Source organism: Ascidiella aspersa, chromosome 1, assembly GCF_963924565.1.
Source record: "Ascidiella aspersa chromosome 1, kaAscAspe10.2, whole genome shotgun sequence".
NCBI classification, from domain to species: Eukaryota; Metazoa; Chordata; class Ascidiacea; order Phlebobranchia; family Ascidiidae; genus Ascidiella; species Ascidiella aspersa.
In genome coordinates this window covers 12,634,306-12,661,152 of record NC_139447.1, presented here as the reverse complement: position 1 = coordinate 12,661,152, position 26,847 = coordinate 12,634,306, and the positions used below count along the sequence as shown (strand labels likewise).

General features: G+C 35.7%; 2 protein-coding genes and 1 pseudogene across 3 annotated transcripts; 1 reads left to right on the top strand and 2 right to left on the bottom strand.

Annotated features, from left to right (window-relative positions):
- Positions 1-92: 92 nt before the first annotated feature.
- Positions 93-4,765, top strand: LOC146167574 (uncharacterized). The gene is made up of 8 exons (XM_083383333.1): positions 93-141; positions 986-1,101; positions 1,568-1,694; positions 1,933-2,140; positions 2,436-2,500; positions 2,977-3,064; positions 3,361-3,490; positions 3,918-4,765. The coding sequence occupies exons 1-8, from the start codon at positions 120-122 to the stop codon at positions 3,990-3,992; spliced, it is 831 nt and encodes a 276-aa protein (XP_083239459.1). The 5' UTR covers positions 93-119; the 3' UTR covers positions 3,993-4,765.
- A 16-nt stretch (positions 4,766-4,781) lies between these two features.
- Positions 4,782-11,898, bottom strand: LOC146167573 (cytochrome P450 10-like; annotated as a pseudogene). Its single transcript, XR_014494631.1, has 10 exons — positions 11,727-11,898; positions 10,508-10,696; positions 9,668-9,837; positions 9,012-9,137; positions 8,104-8,179; positions 7,182-7,312; positions 6,957-7,090; positions 6,278-6,440; positions 5,567-5,693; positions 4,782-5,403 (listed from the first exon to the last, which is right to left on the bottom strand). The product of XR_014494631.1 is annotated as a cytochrome P450 10-like (transcript).
- A 2,932-nt stretch (positions 11,899-14,830) lies between these two features.
- On the bottom strand, positions 14,831-26,502 carry LOC146167572 (cytochrome P450 10-like). Its single transcript, XM_083388976.1, has 10 exons — positions 26,405-26,502; positions 25,405-25,590; positions 21,908-22,077; positions 18,502-18,627; positions 18,255-18,330; positions 16,915-17,045; positions 16,688-16,821; positions 16,371-16,530; positions 16,005-16,131; positions 14,831-15,920 (listed from the first exon to the last, which is right to left on the bottom strand). Exons 1-10 carry the CDS (start codon positions 26,493-26,495, stop codon positions 15,604-15,606), a joined length of 1,518 nt encoding a protein of 505 aa, XP_083245102.1. The 5' UTR covers positions 26,496-26,502; the 3' UTR covers positions 14,831-15,603.
- Positions 26,503-26,847: the final 345 nt, after the last annotated feature.

Below are 26,847 nucleotides of genomic sequence, written 5' to 3'. Positions count from 1 at the left end.
AGCAATCTCTTTGGTAAATAGTGTTTAAGCGTTCCATGTTGAAGCTTTGGTTCACTGATCTCTCTCAGTGCTTTTTGTGGTTTCTCACTCGCGTCACGCGTGGCTTTGCTAACGTCACGATGGCAACTGAGAAGAAGCCAGGTACGTGGAATTTTTTGTTTGTTTGTTTGTTTGTTTGTTCTATTGCAATAAAACCACCACTTTTTACAGTAGCAAAACGAGTATACAAAATTTGAAATTGCAAGGAATTAAATATGGGTGGATCAATATGTTATTAGTTATACTTGACCCACCACAACTCCTTGTCTGCATTTCAAGGCACTTTACGCCGAAATATCTTGGTTGCAGCACCCTATTATAAGGTGTGCAGGTGTGCAATCATGTTTTCGAAGACCTTAGGTTGGAATTCCTACCACAACTTATTTTTCTAAATTTAATTGTTTTTTTCTAAGTTTAAGTGTACAATATACCAATTCAATTGTGCTCACCAATTGTTTTAGAAAAAAATATCTGATGCCACACAATACAGACTGGCCAAACTCTAACTCACACCTCAACCCGAAAATTTTTAGCAATACAACCTACCGGACAAAAAATTTGGCGGACTTCTAGACTAGCTTTCTCTTTAATTTTTATGGTGTCCAAACTGTTAAAAAAATACCGGCGCTCTTTCACTATTGTACGTAAAAATTAATAAAAAATTTTTTTTCTTCAAATGCTGCTTATCACAACACATATTGTTTGGGTTAGGGTGCGGGTTAGCGTTTGGTTGAGGGTGGGTCAAGTTATTAATAATCATAAACATAATATTACTTGACCCACCCTCAACCAAACGCTAACCCTAACCCAAACAATATGCGTTGTGGTATGCGGTATTATTATTATTTTTTTTTGCATAACTTTTCACGTACAATAGTGAAAGAGCGCCAAAATACCTTTATACATACATTTGAACATATGTCTTGAAATTGAATTTTTTTTATAGAGCGCCTGCTGCTAACATCGAATCCTGTGAACTATTCATTGGAGGTGCTTTGTCCAAAAAGAAAAAAATGTTACAACAGAGTACCAATGTCCATGGATGGGAACTATCACCTGAATGTGGGTAACTGCATATTTATTGGGTTTAAATTAGTGTGTGTCGTGTGTTTTTGTTATCAAAGACCTTCTAGCATGCTTTCAACTCCATTTGTGTATGGGCAAATCTGAATAAACACACCTTAAACACCAATCCTAATACCCAGCCTGAAGCTTATAAAATAACAGTTATCACTATTATGTATAGTGTAGTAGGCTTTTTTGTATACTGCCTAAAAAATGGAAAGTTATAAAAGCATTAAGGTTTGGGGCTATTGGGCCAAAATGTTATTTTTTTTGTTGAATTTTGTTTACACTTTAAATGTGCTATTTAGTTTAAGAAATGTACATTTTTTGCATATTAAAGAACAAAAATCCAAAAAGTTCAAAATTGTGTTCAAAAAATTTGTATGGACTACTAATAATGCAATATTTGTTGTTTTTTCTTTGTTACTTGAAATACTAATTTAAACATTACTTTTGTGTTTAGCACCCAGACTTAACAAAAGGGCAGAAAACATATTTGTGGAGCATATGTTCAATCTACAGTACATCACAAATGAAAACGCTGGTCCAGGAGCAATTTCTTAACCAAGTGTTTTATGAAATGCGTAAAGGTGCCTGTCATTTTAATTTTGAATTATAGGTTTCAACTTTCAATTAAATAGTTTTAATTGTTGTTTTACAATTTTACACACTAATTATTTTGGATATGGGTTTGTTTAAAGGTTGATAACCACGAAAACTGAAACAGGCTAAATCAAAGTTGTGTTGTTAAGTTAAGATGTTCTAAAATCAAACACACGTATATACTTTTTCTCATGCCCACACTAGCAACATCCAATGTTTTCTCAGGCATAATAAAATCAGCCGACTGGCTAAAGTACATTGAATACATTGCTGATCCAACCAAGCGCAAGCAACAGTTTCAAAGTTTGTCTCCCAGTAAATGGAAAGCCCCGAAAGACCAGTACCAGTTTCGCTACTACAGAGATAATCCAGTTCGTTTGCCAAAACCTACCCTGCCACCTTTTGTGAATGAGGAAATTGCTAAAAGAATGAGGTATCAGAAAATTTAAAGGATGTCAATTAAATAAAGTTTTGGTTTGAGTCGCCATAAAATGTTCATTTCACTCTTTAAAACCATTTGTTTAATAAATAGTAAAGGTTTTAAAACTTTTTTAAATGCTATCCTGATCCGGATGTAATTATTTTTTTAAATTGATAGTTGCTTTGGCTTCAGTTTGTTCAAAACATACATCATTTCTTTATTAAACCTCCAGAAACAATTTTATCCAAAAAATCTATAGACCCCAATTTAGGAACCATTAGTAATATTGTGCTTTTAAATATGACAGGCCACCACCTCAACCAAAAAGAAGGCCAATTTACTATGTACCACGACGTCGCCGCAAGGGAGTAGGTAAAACAAAAAGCAGCATTTGCAATAACTTACATCTCAAGTGGTTCCATGACCTTCATATCGCAGCCTGGTGCACTAAATATCACCTTCATATCGCAGCCTGGTGCACTATCAAATAGTTATCTAGTATAAATTATAAACTACTTTTCTATAAACAAGTGGCAAATTGAATAACGTACTTCATTTTGGCAAAATTAGTTAATCCGGCATGTGGCATATTTTCCTAAAGTAATATGTTGTCATATGTAATTCCAAACTGAATTTTACTAAAACTTTTATATAGACGACAATTTATTAAAGCTCACAACAGTTTTTGGTACATTTCCTTCGTTTAAGGATTTAATCAAGGAAAAAAAATTGAAACAAAATTTTATATTTGACTTACGATCGTCAATCCTTATCCAGCCCTTTATGAAAACGTTTGGTGCCCCCTGGTTTAAATCTTATGACTATAAAACCTTTTTTTGTTTTTACAGGAAATTCTTCTCCGGGAACATCTGGCGGGGTTAAGTCTGCCCCATTTGTACCGCCACTGTTTCCTGCTCGACCAAAAACATCTTTAGGGTAAACTTCTGATTCATAAAAATTAATAGTACTCTGTTGAATCTCATACTATGTCACTAATGTTTTTTAGTTTACACACAGAGAAAACTAAACCTAGGACAGGTATTGTAGTTGGTGTTCTACTGCAACAGAACTTTTGTACAGCAAAGTTTACCCAGTTTAAATGATGCCTGTCCAGGAGGGGCTTTGACACATCGCCTAGGAGGCATCTACCAAGATCGAACTTTGGCCTCAATAATTTTAACTTTTTAACCAAATCCTTGAATATATTAACACTGTAAAACATTTTTTGATAGATTTGTCGACAAGGACAAAAGTCCGGTTTCACCTGACATCGGATCGTACTCTAGCACCTTTATTAGTTCGTCCAATGGAGTAAGTGACCAATCCAGTTCCGATCACGATGCAAACAGGATTCTTCCTCAGGTACAGTTTGTTGGTTTATTGTTTTTTAAAAATTGCGCTGAAAAATGACTATTTTTTGTTATTAGATTTACAAAACAGAAAGTTTCTGAACGGTTGTTTTAATTGCACACTTAATTGAAAAAAACATTCGTCGTAAAAGTAAACTTTTTCGCATTATAATTGTTTATGTTAGAGTCATTAGACCATTATAGTATAGTGTAAATGTTTGAAGTGTTAGGGTTTGAAAACTGACGAATAAATATACTTTAATATAAGAGAGTGTACCTTCTCGAGCCCCATTTGTACCTGTACGAATTTGTAGCACACCGTTAAATGTTGCATAGTACTTCCATTGGAATGTGGCACGAAAAAGCCTTCTTGAATGTTAACTTAAGGTTTTAGCAAGTTCTCGATTTGCAGTGCTTAACTGTTTTTGTCTTTTTATCAGACGCAAGGAGAAGGCCTAACTCGGCCCAAGTCTCGGATAAGCTCTGCTCAAAGAAGAAATATCAGCGTGCGCTAACTTTTTCATATCCAGTTAGTTTAGAAAAAAATATATTTATTACATATCGATTTTCAGTTGAATACCCAAAATTTAGTTTCGCCTGTTTTTTTGCCATTGTGGCCTTAGTGTTTTTGTTTACCTATCAAGCACTTATGTTTGCTTATCTTTTAAAATTTGCGTAAACTGCAACTCAAATATCACTGTGTCCCGAAAACCTTATCTGTAGTTTTTGTATTTTACACGTTTTACTTATTTAGAAATCACTCATTGCGTACATATTATTTGAGGCACAACGTGGATTTAACTGAATTTGGCCCCGCCTAACATTGTACTTATAAATTCAAGCCACGAGTAAAGGTTATCCACGAGAAAATGTTTAGACTGCTTTAAAACGGTGATCGTGTCTTTTTTTGACGCTCTAACAAAAAAATGTGTAAATTTTTCGTTTTGTTTTCGGCTGGGTTATTATTTGTCCCCGGTTAAATGTTTATGTTATTTCTTGGTTTAAAGCCTAATGTTTGGCCATTGTTATTTCACAAAATTATTAAGTAAAAAATTCTTATTTTTACCTTCCTTCAATTTAGTTTAATATTTGGCAGTGGAAAATACAAAACCAGAGAACGATATGATAACCTTTTTCTTTTATTTAAAGATGAATACCAAGTGTTAGTGCAAAATATACAATATATTACCACATCGCTTAAAACTCAATCGACTTTACAATGTTTTGAAGTTGATGACAACTCGATTAAAACCAAAAAAAGATGGTGCTTAAAGTTAAATCCCCCCCCCCCCAAAAAAAAAAAAAATTGTGTAACAATTTTGCCATTTTTATTTCGGTAAATCGATAAAATCCGTAATATTCCGAACTCGTGTTGCGTAACTGAATCATTCATATCACACAACGTGTGTGCAAATATTACCAGAACAATGACTGACAGTTTCGCAGTCTATACCCAACGTAGGAAAAATAACGCTATGTAAAGAATATTCTATGCTTATGATCTCGGTGCGTTTTAAGAAGACACAAAGTACGTAAAACGCGTTTGGCGTTGTAGACCTACACAAGTGCGGCTATTCACGCGCGCTTCGATTAGTTCAGTTCTTAACTAGTTGAGAGGAAGAAACCTAATGCGTGGATCTTTCGAAGCGATTGTTAAAAGTTTGAACTTGCCCTCTATCGGGTCGTCGTGATATTCCAATCGGTATCTTGTCAAGATGGCGATAAGCAGACAGTGGATTTCTTGGAGGGCGAACTGGCGCCCCGGGCACTTCCTTGGCCCATGGCCAAAGGAGCCGATCATCGCAAATCGCGCTCTTTGCCGCTGTTTTGGGTCTAACCAACGCTCGGGGATGAACTCTGTAGGATTTTCGAAGTATTCGGGGTTCATCGCGTTGACCAAGTTCGACGTATTCATCAGAGGGGTTCCTTGGATGTGAAAGGTTTAAAATAATACAAGGAACTGTAATGCAGTTAGAAACTAAAAAAGGAATCTTCAAAGCGTCCCGTCGCTATTTGACCCAATCATTCCTGTTTGCCTGCACATTTAATTAAATAAAATTACAACCGCACAACAAAAATTTGATTTTACCTGCTGGAATGTAATAGTTGGACAAGACGATATCCTTTTCCAGTCTTCTTGTCCAAATCCCCGAAAAGGGAAACATTCGCTGGACCTCTTGCATGACTGAATGGAAGTACGGCATCTGGTTTAATCTCTGTAGAAACAAAGAGGAAAGAACATTTTCTTCAGGTTCAAGGGGGTTTGACCAAGTTACTGCGCAGCGCCGTGTAAATAAGTCTAAGCATTTGTGAGTTTCTATTTACAATTTATTTGAATAAGTGAACAGCAAGTAGCCTAAAATGGACGACCGATCTTCAAAATGCTTTGTGAAGAGTGTTCTCCTTTATACTAAAAATGCTGTGTTTAAACACAAAGATCTTAAATTCACAAACTTCAAAAGCCCAGTATCAATATTTGTTTACAGATTGACATAAAAAAATATTTTTTTAGTAAAATAAGGTCGGTTTACAAGGGGTTAAAATCGTCAAATTCAATCCTCCTATATTTAGGTATCATGAATTGTGTATAATGCCATAAATTACTTCAGCAATAAAATATTTTATTTTAGGATTACTTAGATTTAACATATAAAATATTTCTCAAAACTTCGATTGACCAGGTGACTTACCCCCATCATCAAAATAGCCTAATTAATTAAGTGTTTGTTCTTGTACCCTAAATCCTATGTAGCCTACACAAAGCATGCAACTTTAAGATAATTATAATTGATCATAAAACCTTTCCAGTTAATTCGTTCTTTGTTATTATGTTTTGGATTTCTTCACGAAGCTTCTCCTGCTTATCGGGGTTGTTGGCCAAAAGATAAAGTGGAAACACTGCGCTAAAAGCTGTTGTTTCTATTCCCGCTCCAAAGAAATCAAGGATGATTCATTCTTTTAGACTGTAAAAAATCAAGGATAAATAATTATTTGAAACATCAAGCAAAAATATGTTCTACCAACGATAGTTGTCTGAAGTAATTCAAAGTGTTTAACCAATGAACCATTAAGTGGGAAACCGTGAAAAATAAAATTAGATCTTCCATTAAGCTTAAAAAGTTATATTCTAAAATGGTCTGCTTCAGTAATATGTTTTTTAACAATGTGAAAAGAATATTCCAGAATAGAAACAATACAGAGATATTATGTCTTAAAGTATTTTACACAATCTAATTTGTGAATGTTTCAATGAAAATATTGAACAGGGCATAAACGCCAGAATACTTGATCGATTCGTCGTTTTTTCTACATTTACATCAAAACATAATGTTTAAAAGTTTAAACTTGTCAATTTTTGTATTTTTTATATAGCAATATTGAAAAAACTACGAAACCCCGTGTTTGTGTTCCAAAGTTTAATGAGCGTTTTTTCTTTGTCATTAAACTGAGGTGAAAAACTGCGGGCCTAATAAAATTACCTCGGTGATAACTCCGTAGTGTTCAAATACTCATGAAGCTGTAACTTCGTCCCTTTTTCAACACTTTTAGCAGCAACTGCTCCGAGATAACGCAAGGCTATTTGAGTTGCCTTATTCGATTCTTCTTGAAAATCCTTTAAAAAATCCCTGGTTCCATAATGTTATCATGTCTATAAACCACTTCTAAACAGGATATATTAGGCCTAGGTATATACCTTACCGTACCTTGAAAGTGTTAGTTTTGTAAATTTTCCAAAATGGTGGTCCCAAAAAAAGTTTTGTCATGAGCTCGAATGCCTTGTTAATCGATTCGATGAGTTGTTTGGCTTCTTCACTAGGATTATTGTTTAATAGCCCTAAAATATACAAAGACTCTGTGCATTTTCGTTTGGTACTGTCTGGCATTTAAAACAAAATCTCAATTAGCTGCTATATAAACATTTAATGTGTAAAGTAAAATTACTTTCTTTGCGCATAAATCTACAACATCTATTTTATAACAAAACGATTTGGACTGTGATATATTTTTTATTTACGTAATTTATTAGCAAAGATATAGTTGGTGAGGACAAGGCTTCGTTGACCCTGTGGTTTTGCCTTGCGCGAGTGCTACATTTGCAGGAGTACATGTCACTCAGGCAAAATATATAAATATGGTTATTTAGTTGTATATACGCAATTTTCAGGCGACCAATTGCTTGCCGATTGCGACATTCTTCACTTCGCCACTATTCAACGTCAATCAAAAGTTATGAGACAACTTGCGGCTCTTTCATCCGCGTGCTCTGGCTCCCGTGACTTAGATACAGAAAAGTTTTTGTTGTTTGCCAGAATATAATTAGAAAGAAATACTCGGATTCGATATTTTTTTTTTTTATTGATTTGAAAATTACTTTTCTAAAAGATTTTAGAATTCTACAAACATTCTCAATAGTTATTTAGATTTCAAGGCAATATTTAGTCTCAAGATGGGTAGAATCCGCGAATTATCGAGATAATAATCAGAATGCAACGCCGAAATGTGGCTTGGCATGCAAACTTTATGGGGAAAACTTTTTTTTAATATAAAACTAATGAACACCCTGTTTGACGACGAGTATCATGCGCAATATTTTAATGTAATTACATATAGTTAAGTTTAACAGACCCAGCCGAGTGTCGAGATTGAAGACTGCTGATGCTTCCAATGACCACAACTTTAGAAGATATTGTAAATCGGGAACCTTAAATAAAATTTTACGAGCTTACTAATCCTAATTTTCGTTTTTTTCAAATTATATGTTAATCAAAAAAGAAACAAACACGAAGTCATCTTTAATATTAAAAATTATGGCTGGCCATTGTGTACAGAAGTGGTTCTAGAACTGACGTCCGAAGATAATTTGGGGTCCGCACCACATCTTTCAACTCATTCAGAGTTTGAATATTACCAATCGTTTGATTATAAGCAGTAAGTTTAGTTTGTATGAGTAGGCCTACTAACTTTAATGTTACAGGATGTAACCGATTCTGGGTAATTTTCCTTGTTTTAAATATTGTTTGGATATGAAACCATTGTTTTAAAGCAGTGCTTCCCAACCAGTGGGTCGCGAAACTATTTCCGTTGGTTCGCGAAGCATTTCTAAGTGTTACAGTTTTCTATTAGATCGGGAAATTACTGCATTGGGACACTCTTAATGCTACGTTGCGTGTAAGCTTGTCTCAAATAAAGCCTCAACTCGATTTAACAATATCCTATATGCAAGCTCAAGTTTCACATTAATAGTAAATTGTTTTTTTTCTCATTAATTTGTTTTTCATTCGTTTGGTCATATCTCATTGTTGGTATATTATGTGTACGTTGTTTTTTTCTCATTATTTTGTTTTTCATTCGTTTGGTCATATCTCATTGTTGGTCGCACAATAAAACTTACATGAAAGTGGACCGCGACCTTAAAAAGGCTGGGAAGCACTGTTTTAAATCACTGCAGTTACATACTAAATAATCGAAAAAACAATACTTTTAAATTTTAGTTTGCCATGATGTCCCGGTGTCTATAGTCTATTTGTGCTTACTTCGCGTCTCTCGTCAAACTTTTCTTTCAAGAATGTCGCGAAATCATCCGCAACCTGCTGGTGTTGTTCAGTGTACGCCCAAACAGACTCGTTTCGGAGAAAAAACTTGTTGGTCACTCTGCGCAACTTAAAATAAGAATGGTGAAATATAGCTTCGATTCAAAATTATAAAGGCTTTATTGTCTAAAGGCGCCTGTATTGTCGGCCCTTGTTACGTTTTACGAGTTCTTCCGCGAATAATGAACTTTTTGATTATATTGAAAAACGGTTAGAAGCATATTGAGCGGTCATTTGTCCTCCGTCAAATTATCATGACGTTTCTATGTTTAAAAGCTTAAAGTTGACCCTTTGCTGTTTCAGGAATAAATTCAATTAAATGACAAACTTTTATTACTATCGTCATTCGATTGTTTCAAAGTCTGGTAATTATAATTTGTCAATAGTCAACTGTATGTGTCACTAATTTCGACTGAGATTTTTGATGGTCAAATAATGACTTGGAAAATAAACTTGCTTGCTGTAAGTACCAAGAAAGATCTTTTTTGGACTTGGTTACATTGTGATTAGTCTAACTTCGACTAAAGTCATTTCAGAATTATTGGTTTACTACATCGATGTCCGACTCATAAATAATCTATATACTTAAGTTTGTTTACCTTATGCCAGTCTTCCCCTTGACTTTGTGCGATTCCAATTTCTTGTCCAATAGCTTGCTTTGCCATTGAGAGAAACTCCAGTGAGTCCCGATACGGGTATCTACCCTCATTTTTTAACACTTTGCTAGTGTCTTGGAAGTCAGAGTAATACACAGAGCATTCCGTTAGACCTAGCAAACGATAAACTATGAGTTTATTACCTGTTCCTATAGTTAGCTCAACGTGTGGTTTAATAGTTCTAAATGAAATCCAAGCAAATGGAAATCTTTCTAAAACATGCCCTAAGCCACAAAAGTTTATTAAAATATCTTAAACAAATCGCTGACATTAAAAAATTGCTGAAAACACCATAATTCCACATTATACCTATACATTTGACATCGATCGGTGTATAATTATCGACTTAGATTTAGACCAACATAATTATAAAATTATAAAACATTACAAAACTCAGACAAATTGTATATTTTCTCACTGTTACTACCGTACTTTGTTTGATCAACATCAACGTTTTGTAACATGATTACATTTCGTAAAAGTTGATGAAAAGAAGTAGATAATATCGCCGTGGTCCATATTTTTCTATCATGGTTTAACAATCCTAAAACCTAATTGGCTTTTATGTGTAGAGTTTTTTTTATATCATGGCTTCGGGCAAGCATAGGCAAACTACTGGCCAGCGGGCCAGTTTTAGCATTAATTTGGCCCAGCGGGCCAATTCATTTTCGTGTTCGAGTTCATAGGGCCTTTAATTAGAAACATATGTTACGCACGCATCTCTACAAATTTGGCCACGTTTGGTAAAGGTCATATTGCTTTTCGTACAATTTTATAACTAACCTGGTAGAATGTTTTCTTTATAGATGGGCCCGAGTTCTTTGTGGCGCTGTCGCAAGTGATCGTAAATATCTACAGGTTTAAAACCACGCAACCTCGAATAATCAAGAGCAGTTCCTAGGATGGGAATCGAACTCGAAGGTTCGGGAATTTCCTTGAACGGAGAGGGAGTCTTTTCTTCATTTTTCTCGTCTAAAATTTACGTAGGTACAGACACAAGGCGAAATAATGTATATAGTATTAAAAATACAACTAAGTTATGAATTATGGACATTTCCGCGTACATATAAAGCTAAATAGGACCGAATCATACTTTTTGTGTGCCAAGCTCAACCTTTTTATATGCCGCGGCCCACTTTTACCAATCTTTTTTATCTCGAGGCCGAATATCAGTAAACGAATAACTTCACTCGCGGCCAAAAAGAATAACTTCACTCGCGAGTAAGCAACCTTATCATTTATTTCGGGCTAGCAATATGAATGTAAAAACAGTAACTACATACATGTATTACTTCTGAAAACAGTACTTATAGGCCTACATGTTTAACACAAACAATGGTAAAAAAAAGAATTGGCAAACAATTTTCGCTGAACTTTCATATTAATTTATACAACTTAAACTTAAAAACCTGATATAAATAGAAGGCTTGGACGAAAACCTCAGTTACGCTTTTATTGGGCATTAGAACGAGATTTTCTTATGTTTGTCATTTAAAGCAAATATGCTTTTTTGTGCAATTGCGTAACCAAAAGAAAGACCTTGCTGTCTTTTTTTTGTGCAACTGGTTCGGCCTTCAATAAAGGCTTTTGACGTTAGCAGGCCTTTGTCTCAGTTTAGGTACGCTGATACTATGTGACATCTGTGTAATCTAATACGACTTATGTCTTTCTACGTGACTAGTAGGTAGCCTACGTCTACATTCTAAAGGTAATTTATCTCGAAACAATTGTTTTTACGCCAAACGGCCTTAAACATTTAATTGGTATATAATATTTCTATAGATTTGATATAAGTTGAGAAACGAAAACCCAAACTAACTATATTTTGTAAAAGCTGCAATGTATATGCGTGCTTTAGTTTTGAGTAGCAAGCCTACTTTGCCGGTGGATCCGGTATAAAGTAACACAATTTGATTGCCTTAGTTTACGAACGTTTTGGCACACAACATTTCTTACTTTCTTTTGTTTACCTAATCACCCATAGCCATAACTTGTCACTTACCAACTGTTTGAGCTTGCAGCTGTCTTGTTGCAGACGAACTGTTAAACCATCGATACTGTGACCGCAACGTGGCAGAAAATCTAAACATTTCTTTCAGTGTGCACTGTACAGTAAGATGTCCCACAATAACTGGCCGAAACTCCCAGCCGAAGCTACAACATACTCAGCTGGTCACGCTTGAAAAGTTCACTGCGAACTGGGCGCTTGCTATTTACAGAAAAAAGCTTGTCATGGTAGCGTATCGTACGGCATAAAAAAACAATTGTTCAGACAAGTTTGAATTTTTTATTTTAGGTATGGTATTGCACTTGTAACCAGTAGGAAATATCATTGTGTTTTGTTGGACTAGAATGTCTGCGATACATTGCCTCGACCCTATCCGGGCAAAACATACGTTTAGAAACTCTATTCATGTAGAGAACCCAGTGTCTGTATTTGTTATTTACTGTGTGTTCGTTGTGCGTGTGCTAAAACCCTGCTAAAGTCGTTCTGCCATATTTCCTTTCCCTGCATCCTGCTCGTTAACTGGCCAGTTTTAATCCACAACGCATTTGCTTTTACTGCAATGTTAGTCGCATCCTTTCTATTGCAAACCAGTCAACGATGCACTTCTTACTGGCAAAACGTGTTTTACTGCGCTGTAAGCCTTTTATTGAAAGCGAACTATGCTGAATTATGTGAACGCATGTTTGATTAGATGTAATGCAGAGAAAAATCGTTTGACGCTTTAAATTGTGCAAGCCATTTTATTGAAAGCGAACTTTTCAAATTATGTCAATGCACAATAAATCTATAAGCGACCTGACACTATGCTCTTTGAAATGCAATGACAGTTTGTTCAGTGGAGTTGAGATAGCACGGTGGTCATATCTCCTTGTGGAAATATACAACTAAAACAGAAAAAAAATTGGAGAACATGGCAATTTGTTAGGTTTTGTCAAAAAGTGAAAATATATGACGTCATAAGCAGGGGCGCCCGCAGAAAATTTTCCAGGGGGGGGCAATCAGGGGCGTAACCAGAAAATCAAAAAAGGGAATTTTCAACTTAGAGAATTCCCCTATTTTTCGCCTAATGTTAATGAATAATGACGTCATTAAAACAGTAAAAGTATGACGTCATAGAATGGTGATTGCAAGACGTAATAGAAAAAACCCAGAAACACCAAATACGTCCAGCAAAAGCGAGCACGTGCGTCGTCGACAATCCTGTCAGGCGCCAGCTGCGAAATCACGGTGTACAATCGTTAACTTTAGGAAAAAAAACAAAACAAGACCTTAAACTATGTGTGTTGAATTGTGGTAGAAACATAATTCGACTATCAACAGCGCAGTTTTTAAGTTCCATTAACGGAACAAGCTCTAAATTACAAGCAAGCCTTTCACCACGTGCAATACTAAACGAAGATCGTTTTGATCGGGTGTTATTATGCCACGATTGGCGCAACATCTAAGTCAGCTAAATTACATGCTGTTGGTGAGGGGAAATAAGTCGTGTCCATTGCACACTTAGCACGTGGTCTTAGAGTATACATAAAGAGCATAATTTTGCGTTAACTATCATTACTTAAAAATGTATACTTTAAAACGTGCACGACAATCACCATTATACCTTCTTTTAAGAATCTGCTTCATTTAAACAAATGTCGATGTTACACCAACATCGGATATTAGCGCAGAGACCGAACAGCGAGAAACATACTGCGTATAAAGTTTTTCAGCGAGAAAAAATAAATAAGGTTTGACTTAGCGTTGTCAATTGTCGAATACTTGCTAATCACTAATCAGTCAACCTAAACCAGCGCTTCTCAACCAGTGGAGGTCATGAGAACATTTGAGGTGGGCCACAGACCAATTTGAAAGGCTAGATTTAGTTTCATTTGCGTCATTATATTTCATTTTAAAGGAATAATGGTTTGGAAGGAATTAAAAAGAAATGTAAATTTATTGTTCAGCCGCAAGTATCTCACTAATGTACGGTTGATTACATAATCTGTTTGGATTCGCTTTAGATCAAGACGCGTTACCCAATTACTTAAAAAGCACGCCGCTTCGAACAGTTTGCTAAACGATGACAAAAACGAACCAAAAACGATAATATCACTTACAAAAAGGGTTGGTAAAAACTCCCGCCCCCACTGGATACGCCACTGGGGGCAATGGATAGTGTATATTATTTTTAACCTTCATAAGTAATACATATTACACTTACAAATAATACTAATAATCACATTTTGAAATTCCAGGGGGGGATGAGCTTGCCCCCCCTTGTCCCCCCCCCCTGCGGACGCCCATGGTCATAAGACATAAAACAAGTAACGCTTTTTGAAAAATGGCTTAGTCAACAAACAAAATGGAAAATACTACAAATAAGGCCATTATACTAACTTGTAAGTCAATTATTTTTTGATTAGTCAAGCAAATTTGAAATTTTGTCATAATTTATACGTTAGGCCAAAATTTGTCTAAATTATTTCGAGTAAAAATCGTTTACAAAATGCAACATTTTTGACAAAATTAACAAAAACGGTAGTGAGCTATTTGAAATTGTCATTCAGTTTGTTATTTTATCAAATTTAGTTTAAAATAACGTCCACAACATTTTAACTGTATTAGGCTATATCTTATAGAGAAATATAGTAATATACGGTATACGCGAGCCGGTAGAATTAACCACGCAGGCCTGTTTATTGCATTAGGTTCCAATCCAACATTGATTTTGCTTCAGATAGTTTAGTTATGCTAACTTTACTGCCTGTCGAATGCCTGAGCACACGTCCACGAGGCGAGGAATAGGAAAATTACCTAAGGGGCGCTGCTGAAAAAAGGTTAAGGACCACTGAAATAAACTGTCGGCTAAACTTTGTCAAAATTTTTAAATCTTGATGTGAAATTGTAGAAAATCAATTTTTAGGTCAAAAATTAATCGCTCTAGTCTATACTAATCACGTTAAGTCAATATATAAAACAATGGAAATTTGCGACAGGCTTGAAGTATTTTATTACGCTGAAACGATCTACTGAAAAATCACTGTCCAAAAATATATACAAAAAAGTCACACCAGAAACCAAAACCGAATCAGCCCCTGGTATTGACATAATTTAGTCAACTTCGGTAGTTTTCTAGCCTTTTAAGGTAGCCTATTTAGTGTTTTCAAAGGAACGTAATTCAGACCTTTTAATAAAAACAAGGAAAAGGCACAAGTTTCTGGTTAAAACTGTGCGATTGAGATATAGTTTTTTAAAATGAAATATTTTTGTCTGCTTTTTTCCGATTCTTATAAACTTAACCAACCCTTTCTTGATGTATGGCAAAACTTATTTATGTTTTTTATTGAGCGGGCTTTTTGTCTGACTCAGATATTCTTCTTCTTTTTGACATAGGACGGAAGGACGAAGGGTCACACAATTTTTTTCAAATGCATTTTACCACGCCCAGTCGTCAACAGTCAAACTACAAAAAGTTGGTGCTGCGAATTAGCAAATAGAAATGATGGGATAACATTTTATAGAGACAATTATTTTTAATCGAACAAATATTGCAACTTTAACGTCTAAAAATCAAGATGCCTAAAAATACAAGATAATTTCAAAATTAAAAGACCGGGAAATGTGACCCTGTTCACGATGTTTTTTTTTTCATTTAAAGTGACGCCGACACAAATGAGGTGTATGTCGCACTTTACTAAATATATCGTTGCACAACACTTGTAAAATTTTATCGGGCAACATTTACGGAGAAATGAGAAATTGAATCACTTTTATTTTTTGGTAAAATGTCCCACGTATTTCTAACACTTTGCTGATATAGGGATGTTTTACATGCTGGCGGTATATGCAAAATACGCGGAAAACACACAATTATATACATCTTTCACTGCTAAAGAGGAAGGAACCTAATGCGTGGATCTTTCGAAGGGATTGTCAAAACTTTGAACTTGCCCTCTATCGGATCGTGGTGATATTCCAATCGGTATTTTGTCAAGATGGCGATAAGCAGACAGTGGATTTCCTGGAGGGCAAAGTTTCGCCCCGGACAATTTCTTGGCCCTTGGCCAAAAGAACCGATCATAGCGAATCGCGCTCTTTGCCTCTGTTTTGGGTCCAACCAACGCTCGGGAATGAACTCTTGAGGATTTTCGAAGTATTCGGGGTTCATCGCGTTGATCAGATTAGAGGTATTTATTAACTCGATTCCTTAGAAGAATAACAGCAAAACACCACATCCTAATTAGGTTTGAAAAATCAATCAAAACGTGATATTTGTGGTTACCAACGCACCTGCAGGAACAAGATAATTTGACAAGACGATATCCTTGTCTACTCGTCTTGTCAACATCCCCGAAAATGGAAACATTCGTTGAGCCTCTTGCATTACTGAGTGTAAGTAGGGCAGCTGATTTAAACGCTGTGAAAAGAATAAAGTAAAAAATAAAGAGAGCAGTTATTCGCCACGAAAAAAGATTCGCAAATGATTTTTTAATACTAATTCACAAAATATAACATGGTCGTAAAACATTTTTATTGTTAAGTACTTAGTTCACTAACTTATGGGCGTTTCAGAAATCCGTAACATTATTCCTTGAAGATTATTTAAAACAAAAAACAATTTACTAACATATTAGTCTGGAAAAATAAACACCAAACCTTTCCGGTTATTTCGTTTGTCATAAGTTTCCTGATTTCTTCTCGAAGTTTCTCCTGCTTATCAGGGTTGTTGGCCAAAAGATAAAGCGGAAACACTGCGCTAAAGGCTGTTGTTTCTATTCCCGCTCCAAAAAAATCAATGACAATTGAATCTTTGAGGCTGTGGTTAACCGAATAATGTATTATTTTATACGTATTTGTGACAGAGCGTAAAAACGTAATATGTCACTGGAAACTATTTTTAGGAAGTTTAATCAAATTAAATATGCCCAACTTCTTGTCGGAGAGCACATTGTTGCAAAAAACGTATCTATTACCTCTGTGATAACTTTACTGTCTTCAAATACTCATCGAGGTGAAACTTCATCCCTTTAGTAATGTTGTCTAATACTGCTTGATCGCGGTAGCGTAAGGATATTTGGTTTAATTTATCAATTTCACTTCTAAAGTCCTTTCAAAAATATCGTGTCACAACAAAGTTACAAAATTGTCAAGCTAGTCCATTAGGTTTATTAAAATTGAATATTTTTAACATATAGCTCACCTTATAAGACTTGGTTCTGTAAATCCTCCAAATCGGTGGTCCAAAAATAAGCTTCGACATGAGATCAAATGTTTTGTTAATGGACTCGATGAGTTGCCCAGCTTCATTACTGAGTTTATTCTCAAATAACCCTAAAAATATTTCGCAATAATCGAATATAGGTGTATCTTTTATCGCATACTTCCCACAATATACACTTTCATGTTTTCAGAAACAAAACATTGTAATAATCCTGTGTTTTTTCTTAGAATTAGATTTTAATTTACACCATTTTTTAATTTTGTACAAGAGTCGAAACCAGAAATTGGAACTTTATGAACCGGTTTTAAGCCAATTTTTCCCCAACCGTAACCGAACCCGAACCGTTTTTCTAAAGACTTCAAGGAGCCTAAACAGAACTAAACCGAATATTTTGAAACCACCTGAACATTAATCGAACTCGAACCTTTTAAAAAAGCGATTTACACATGACTGCATGACGTCATAACTGTAAGTTATATGATATGCGGTGCTGGTTAAGATATTTTATAATACATTATTTGTCATTTCAACCAAGGTAACAAAATTATTTGATATCGGATAGGAGGCCGTTAATTCTTGTTTAAACTATGTGGCATCAGTTTCGGAATGAATACAAAGTTTTCGGCATCCCTTTCGTTCAACAATGCTTACCTATGTAGCGTCATAAGTAATAATTAGTGGATAATTTGGAATTTATCGTATTGCATATTTTTACCTCGTTTGTTTTCACATAAAATCTGTCTTTTATCGCTATGAAGTAATGGAAATTTACCGTTATTTTGCCGCTCGTAAGAACTTGCTAACCAAAACAATGCCTGCAAAACGCGCCGTTATGTGATTACACACATTTCCGCTGCCCTAAAAAAGGTTTTTCGTGCTATGACACGTAACCTGTTTCCGTCATGCGAAGTGTAAATATATTTATGTGTTGGCGTTTCGATATACTCAGTTGGTCGCCAGCCTTGTCTAGTTAATACAGTAAGCGGTTGTGTTTCTTGCCGGCTTCTGGCTGGCCAGCTCAACACCAGCCAACAAAAACTGTGTGGATTTGTAATCAGACTCAGACAATACCCATTGTAGAAGTTGGTGATTGATCGTGGTAAAAGAACAATTAATTGAGACTCATTAATCAAAAACAACTTCTACACCTACAACTATATTATCAACGATGTAAATGGGAAAAATTAGGCAAATACATATATAGCAAGATCAAAAAAAGTAAACATTTTTTTAAACATATCCTTCCTAGTAAACCAGCTAATTAAATTATCAGTGAAATTTAAATCTAATATATTTATAGTTTAACAAAGTAAACTAACCAAGTCTAGTGTTGAGATTGAAGACTGCTGATGCTTCCAATGACCACAGCTTAAGGAGGTTTTGCATATCACGAACCTTTTTATATATATAATGAAATATATCAATGTTGTGACATATAATGAAAGCCTAACAATTATACCAATAGTTTATCTTTTCTGTACGCCAAAGACTAAAATTGACATACAATTCTATAATGGCGACTTAAAACCTAAATATCCTTTTTTATTTCAATGTTCTTATCCCCACCTCGTTATTCTCATCCAAATGATTCCTCAAAAATTCCGCGAAGTCGTCTGCAACCTTTTGGTGTTGTTCGGTGTAAGCCCAAACAGAAGTATTTTGAAAAAAAAACTTGTTGGCCACTGTGCGTAACTGAAAATCAATAAAATACAATAAAATGCTTTGTAGGTACTTCATAACCTCTTGCCTAACGCCAGACAAAAATGAAGGTCTGCTAACACGTATAAAAATGCGCTGCTTCGAAAGTGCAAACTTTACGCAAGTGTGATTGAATTTTGTTGGATATTTTTGTTATTTTATCTGGTTATCATATGCACCCGTATGAAAACAGATGGGACCAATGTTATCCCTAAAAATAAAATAGCTTAAAAGCAAACTATGTGGTTTGCATTAGATTTGTCACAAATCGAAGAATCGTTGTGCGCAACTTGTTGCATTATGTCGTATTGATCTATCCTGGTGGTTCTTAACCGCCGACTCGCGGACACTTTTGTCGGTCCGCCATAAGGTTTTTCTGTGCAGTGGGAAAACATGCTTTATAAATGAAGCTTTTTTCGCGCTTCGCGCACATTTTATTTTCTGTTTCAGTATCAGTCAGTCTGATCGGGATTGTAGTGCAAGTAATGCAGGATAGAAAACAATAGCCTGCGGTAAGGTGTGAACTCACGACCTTCTGCCACAACGGGACCGTCGCCCTACCAACTAAGCTACTGCAGGCTTAAAGCTGATCACGTCGAAAAACAACCGATGCTTCACTTGGTGGCATTTTTAAAGCTGTTTGTCAATATTTTAAGAGTTATACATTAACCCGAAAAAACGCCAATTTCCTCACTTTTAGGTCACAAATCGCCCTAGTGATTGCCCATTTATGAAAAATATTTGCTGCAGGCGCGGGGGCGCCCATTCGGTTAACAGTATTTTATTGCCAAATAAAATAACCTATTCTTATTACTAGGGCGATTGTTTACTTTTAACGTCAAATAAAACTTTTTTGACCGATAAAGTTAAAATTTGACAAATTTTAACTTCAAAATAATTTTATTTGACAAAATTTTCAGCTTTTAGAAATACATTGCTTTAAACCAGTGGTTTCCAACGTGGAGTGGTACGCGAGTTTCATGGGGCGTTAGGGAGACGGGGATGCGAACATTTTTTGCACAATGTGCGCCAAAATGTGCACGCCAAAATGTGCAAAAAATGTGCGCACATTTTAAACTGCCTTCAAAAATGTGCGCACTTTTCTTTGACAATGTGCGCACATTTAAAACTACCTTCAAAAATGTGCACACTTTTATAACAATGTGCGCACATTTTAAACTGCCTTTAAAAATGTGCGCACTTTTCTTCAACAATGTGTGCACATTTAAAACTGCCTTCAAAAAGGTGCGTACATTTTTTAACAATCAAAAATGTGCGCACTTTTCTTCAACAATGTGTGCATATTTAAAACTGCCTTCAAAAATGTGCACACTTTTTTAACAATGTGCGCACATTTTAAACTGCCTTTAAAAATGTGCGCACTTTTCTTCAACAATGTGTGCACATTTAAAACTGCCTTCAAAAAGGTGCGTACATTTTTTAACAATGTGCGCACATTTTGAACTGCCTTCAAAAATGTGCGCACTTTTCTTCAACAATGTGTGCACATTTAAAACTGCCTTCAAAAATGTGCACACTTTTTTAACAATGTGCGCACATTTTAAAATTCCTTAGAGTTAGTTAGGGTTAGACCCAACTCCAACTCCAACTCTAACTCTAACTCTAACTCTAACTCTAACTCCAACTCCAACTCTAACTCTAACTCTAACTCTAACTCTAACTCTAACTCTAACTCTAACTCTAACTCTAACTCTAACTCTAACTCTAACTCTTAGAGTACAGAGTTTCCAACTCCAACTCTAACTCTAACTCTAACTCTAACTCTAACTCTAACTCTAACTCTAACTCTAACTCTAACTCTAACTCTAACTCTAACGCTAACTCTAACTCTAACTCTAACTCTAACTCTAACTCTAACTCTAACTCTAACTCTAACTCTAACTCTAACTCTAACTCTAACTCTAACTCTAACTCTAACTCTAACTCTAACTCTAACTCTAACTCTAACTCTAACTCTAACTCTAACTCTAACTCTAACTCTAAGTCTAACTCTAACTCTAACTCTAACTCTAACTCTAACTCTAACTCTAACTCTAACACTAACTCTAACACTTACTTAAAAATGTGCTTAAAAATTTTTAAGGCATTCTAAAATGTGCGCACATTGCGAAAAAAAGAAAAGTGCGCACATTTTTTAAGGCAGTTCAAAATGTGCGCACATTGTGAAAAAAAGTTCGCACATTTTTGAAGGCAGTTTAAAATGTGCGCACATTTTTTGCACATTTTGCGTGCACATTTTTGAGCACATTGTGCAAAATAACGCCACGTCCCCTGTTAGCGTTTGGGGTCTTTGTCTCATTTGGGTAGTGTTATGTTTCAGTATGTATGAAACTCTATATATGTTGAATTGTCAGCCATTTCAATTGCAGTAACGCGAGTAGTTTGCACCAGTCCAGTGTGTTAAAACCTTAACGCAATTATTGTTATATGTAAATATATGTCTTAATTTTTTAAATTATGCTCCTACGCACTTAATTTAGGGGGTGATATGAAATAATATGAAGCCCAGGGCGGCACTAGTATAGGTTGGGAAACACCGGTTTAAACAATGCAGAATTGTATGAAGTACTGCAATAGTATCTTTGGAGTCGCCAATCACTTGTTTTAATGTTTAGCCTACTATGGACTCTTGAAAATGCTCAGATATTTTTTTGCATTTTTAAAAGACAAGCAACCATAAAAATTCAATTAGAAGCAAGACGTTGGGTATTTTAGAAATTGGTCTAAACCAGAGGTACACAATAATCTAAAGCAAACAAAGTTCGAGCTGATAAAGCAGGCGCACATGGCTAATTCTGCCGACTTGCTTATACTGTACGGTATATTACTCTGTAATTTAAAACTATATTTGATACAATATTAAACTGAACCACGACGTCTTAAACTTTACAACAGTTTTTTTTGTTTTTGTAAACGTTTTTGACTAAATTTTGACAAAATTTTAACTTTTTTTTCAAAATACCTTCCTTACTTATTACAAATGGTTAACAAGAATGATTTGAATGTACACCATCTTTATTTATATATCTGGTTACAATATAGTATTTACCAATTACTTTTTCGTGCAGTAAGGGAAATTGTTGAGTTAATTGTGTGGTTTTGCATAGAAAGTGTGCGGAAAATTTGTTTTTATTTTACAATGTGTCGCCGGCTCTAACGGGAAAACTACTTCCGCTTGCTTTTTTGTGGCTTCATCAATATATGTTTACTATATTTAGTCTACTTTGAGCAGTAACATATCGTTAAAGTTTACCGTTCGCCAATCTTCTCCCTGGCTCTGTGATAGGCCGACTTCTTGCCCAGAGTCTTGCTTTGCCTTGGAGAGAAACTCCAGTGAGTCCCGATATGGGTATCTACCCTCATTTTTCAACACTTCATTGGTGTCCCGGTGGTCAGAGTAATACACGGAGTATTTCGTTAGACCTGGCGAACGATAACCATAAATTTAATTTCTGCTGTTAAATCAACGTATACAGTTAAAGAGTTATGAACAGGGAGTCGAAACTTTGCTGTTTTAAAACTTTTCCGTTTTAGCTTCGGTTTAAGGATTTTTGTCGGAATCCGGTTTAGTTCGTGTTTCGTTTCGGATCAATTAAAAAGTTTCGGTTCATTTCCGGTTCGGCCATTGGTATCTCAAAACCCATTCACAATTTTGGTTCATATACAATAGAAGCGTTACATCACAAAGTTTCGTGACGTTGTAAATAGCAAGCAGCTCAATATTAAAGTATCTGAAAAATTAAAAAGCAACGTTTGTTTGATAAATATTTATTTTTTCATAAAATTTTGAACTTCAAACTTGGCATAACTTGAGTCTGTAACATACAAGTTGTGACGTCATGCTAAAGTGAACCGCTTTTCGACAGGTTAAGGGTTGGTAAAGGTCCAAGTTCATTCAAAATATTCAGTTTCCTCTCCTTCAAACCTTACTAAAACGGGTAAGGTTCGGTTACGGTTCGAGAACAAATGGCCGAAGCCTGTTTATAAAGATTTGGTTCAGGTTTGGTTCGACTCTCTGGTTGTGAACGAGACGATTGGGAATCGTTCGATTAACTTGCCTGAAATCGAAAGGATTTTAAACAAAAGAACATTTACAGTAACTGCCATTATCACGAATTCGGTTAGCGCTTTTAAAATAAGCAACAGTGTTATCAGTAGGGCCTACTCTCCAGCAATGACTTAAGTCAATGACTTGACTTAAGTGCACTTAAGTCACTGTTTTCAAATGACTTGACTTGACTTAAGTCATTTGGGCAAAATGACTTGACTTGACTTAAGTCTTTCGGGCAAATGACTTGACTTGATTTAAGTCTTTTCGGCAAATAACTTGGGTTGAAATGAAGCGTTTTCTTCAGGGGGTTTTGATAAAATTAAGCTATTTGTCCAAATTTTTCATATAAAACAATTTTCTTGCTGTGTGTTGCGCTTTTCTTTTTGTTTTAGTTCAGTTATTTCTCATAAAACGTTTTATATTTATAACAAGGACGTGACTTGAATTTGCTTTGCTGTAATTATGACTTGACTGGCACTTGCGAAACTGATGACTTGGACTGGGCCTGACTTGTTATTTAATCAAAACGACTTGACTTGGACTTGAGTTATTTTACAAACGACTTGACTGGGACTTAAGTCATTTGAAAATGATTTGTTTACAACACTGCTACTCTCTTTGTGTATAACCTAAAATAATGTATTACATGTAGGTATGGTCAACATACGATCCGCGGCCGGATCCGGTCCGCTAAACGATTTAATCCGGTTAAATATGTGTTTTATCGACTCTGGTTTATGTAGGCCATTATACACTATGATAGGGGGTCGCGCAAGTTATCTAAAACTTAAAGGGGGGCGCGAGAAAAAAAGGTTGCGAACCACTGTTTTAGTATAAAACACATTATTTTAACATCAAGCCGTTTTTACTCTATTTTTGTCCAAGTAAGAGATCTAGTGACCAAAAGTTTAATGGTGAAAATAACGGCCCAAATAGACGTTAAAAGCGACATGCTTTATTTTCAAAGCCTTTCGCTTTTAACGTCTATTTGGGCCGTTATTTTCACCATTAAACATATTGACCAAAAGCTCTATGAATACCGTCAAAAGTTGCAAAGTGGGACTCATAAACTCTACAAGTGATCTACATCTAGACGTCCGGTTTTAGACCCACATCGATATTAGGTTATTATAATAAAGTGCCAACACTCATTCAGAAAAATTCTTAAAAAATTTACCCCGAATTATTGCAAAAATGTAAGCCTAAACCTTGAGAAACTTCGACAAACGAATAACTTATTTTGTAAATATGTAAATATTCAAAAGCGAACGTCAATATTATCTACATCTATCCCGTGGGCATGATTTGCTTAAGTGTATGGTCTAACTATAGCAGAGGCTACTCCAGGGGTCGGCAACCTTTCGTATGCAATGTGCAAGTTTATGAATAATTTCAAAATATCAACAACTCGCGTGCCAAACATTTTTCTATGTATGATTTTGCACGGGCAACCAGGGCTGCGGAGTCGGTTGCAAAAAACCCGCAACCTACTCCTGCCAAATGTGCAATTTCATCGAGTCCCGAGTACGGCAGAAACAGCCTTTATTTCACCGAGTTACGTAACTAAAATAAGATGGATATTGAGCAATTCATTCATAGAGGCCATGAAAATATGCCACCATATGCTATTCCTTAACGATTTACAGTTTGCTGCCTTATCAGTTTCGAAAATTGGTACTGCGCATGCTAACACGTCGAACTCGGATAGTTTTACCTAGTCATTAGAGTACCGGGTGCGACTCCGCAACCCTGCAGTGATCTAATTTACGTAACTTAGGAGACGCCATTAAACCAAATTTCATAAGTTAAAGTCTGTAAAGATACCCTAATCATGCCAAAAAAACGAACTGTCACGAACACAATACTGTGCCCGCTCTTTTGGAACATAGGCTACTTCAACGCTTTTCAGCTAATACCTAGAAGTATTAATAACTAACCGTTTTGCTTTTGGCTTGGTTTCTCAGTCGCACAAAAACTCAAGTGCTTACTTTTAATGTAGAATGCCCTGCTTTAACGCAGTAAACATCACGTAAATTTTAGGGCATTGTGCAATGTGCTTATAATACAAACGGTTAGTCGTAAACAACAAGTTTAACTCCCACAAAAAACGCTTAGTTAGGGCTAGTGTTAGTGATGTAGCAATAATGTTAGTGATAGTGATGTAATGGTTGCACTTTCTTGCGGTGATATAACGTGCGCTATAAAACATTTGGTTGCCGACCCCAGGGCTACTCCTTTTTTGTAAAGCCACAGTTGAGATTAGGGATTTCCGATACCGGTACTGTACTTCATTTTAAAAAGTAACGTAATTCGATAGGATACTAAAAGACACATTAAAATGCTTAAACATGCTAAATATATAAAATTTAAACGTTTAGATGAATTGTTTTTAGGTTTTTAGGCTAAATATGCGCTAGATTTAAGAAGATTAGTTATCTCCAAATTTTAACCTATTAATTATTGATAAACTTACCTTTCAAGGTAGAATTATTACGTTATTAGATCGCGAATCATTGTCAAATTGGCATATTTATTTGGTATTGAATCGGCACCGATACCGCCCTAGTATCGGACGAGTACCGATATTAACACTCGGCATCAGGTATACAACCCGATATTATTGGACATCCCTATAGTTGAGCTATTTAAACGCTAAACGTCAGATTCATAAGCATCCTGCATTCGCAATCAGTGATTACCTGGCAGAACGTTTTCTTTAAAGATAGGCCCGAGTTCCTCGTGAAGCTGTCGAAAGCGATCGTAAATATCCTCATACTTGAAACCACGAAACCTCGAATAATCAAGAACAGTTCCTAGAATGGGAATCGAGCTAGAAGGTTCTGGAATTTCCTTGAACGGTCGCGACTTCACCTCAGTTGGTTTGTCTTAAATGTACGTATATAGCAGTTTAGTTAGCCTATAGGTGCATTAATAGTCGTAGACCAGTGAACCCTTCAAGTTGTTGTGACGAACTCATGCCCCTTGTTTACTTAAAAGGTAAACTGAGGTAAAAAATTAAACCGAGTGGAGCTGCCGAAGTTGTACACACTGTCTGTCGGTGAAAGTTCGATTATGGCTGCAGGCTGCTTGCAAGTACTATTGTATGTCATAAAATAGCATTCAAACAAACTTGAGAAAATAGCAAAGAGTCTGTGACTATTTTGTCATTAAGATGTCAAACACATTGGTTCATTAAAAGTTTGTGATGCACCTTTGACTTTTGTATACACCTTTTTGTACACCTCATGCATATTTTCCACACTGGTTGAAGAGCAATGTCGTAGACAATAAACATGGGAAAACACAGAAACGCTGCAAAACAGCAACGCTACAAACTGTGAGCAGTACCGTTTAGGCAAAAACTTTAGGACTAGTGAACCATTGGTTTATTTCAAGTGTCGCATCCCAACAGTGTGCCTTGAATGACTCTCAAGCGTGTCTTTCGGTATGTTCAGTCTGAGCTATTGTATTACAAAATTGCTTCAATTATAGTTTTTTTTTATTTATACATATGCTTTAGTTTTGAGTAACCAACTGTTCTGCTCGATGCGGTTTAGAAAATAACATTCTGGAAACGTGGTCGTCCAAGGTGAGGCAATCATTTTATAGCCCATGCCTATTAGCATTTTGGCAGACAAAATTTATCATTTTTTTTTACGTTTCCGTATTAACTTAAACTAGTCACACTTTGTTACTCACCGGCTGCTTGGGCTTGCAGCTGTCTTGCTGCAATATAACTGTTAATCCATTGATGCTGAAACCTCAACACGACAGAAATTCGAAGCATCATGCAGTTAGTTGCCGCACAGAATAAGTAGCCTCAAATGATCGCAAGACACCAAACAAACGTCACGCTTGGTTTGGTGTCAAGACCAGGGACGGTTTGAACGGAGGAAAAAATGCAAACATTGGTTTATTTGTATATTTGAAAGATTAGATAATAAATCTATATTTTTAACTATACAATATATTTTTTACTGTGAGCAATACGTAGTAACTCTAGCTCTAGTGAACTTAATTGATTCAAACTGAGTGTCGCGGCACAGCAGTGTGACTGGAAAGATTCTCAACTGAGCCGCGCGACTTTTTAAAGTATGAGCTATTGTATTACAAAAAATGGCTACGTTATAGTTATATATATA

Coding starts and splice junctions, on each gene's coding strand:
- LOC146167574 (XM_083383333.1), top strand. CDS start 120: ATGGCAACTGAGAAGAAGCCAG. Junction 1,695..1,932: donor GTTTTATGAAATGCGTAAAG/GTGCCTGTCATT, acceptor ATGTTTTCTCAG/GCATAATAAAATCAGCCGAC. Junction 3,491..3,917: donor CAAACAGGATTCTTCCTCAG/GTACAGTTTGTT, acceptor TCTTTTTATCAG/ACGCAAGGAGAAGGCCTAAC.
- LOC146167572 (XM_083388976.1), bottom strand. CDS start 26,495: ATGATGCTTCGAATTTCTGTCGTGTTGAGGTTTCAGCATCAATGGATT. Junction 17,046..18,254: donor CAATCTCAACACTAGACTTG/GTTAGTTTACTT, acceptor AAATATTTTTAG/GGTTATTTGAGAATAAACTC. Junction 15,921..16,004: donor AAATTATCTTGTTCCTGCAG/GTGCGTTGGTAA, acceptor TATTCTTCTAAG/GAATCGAGTTAATAAATACC.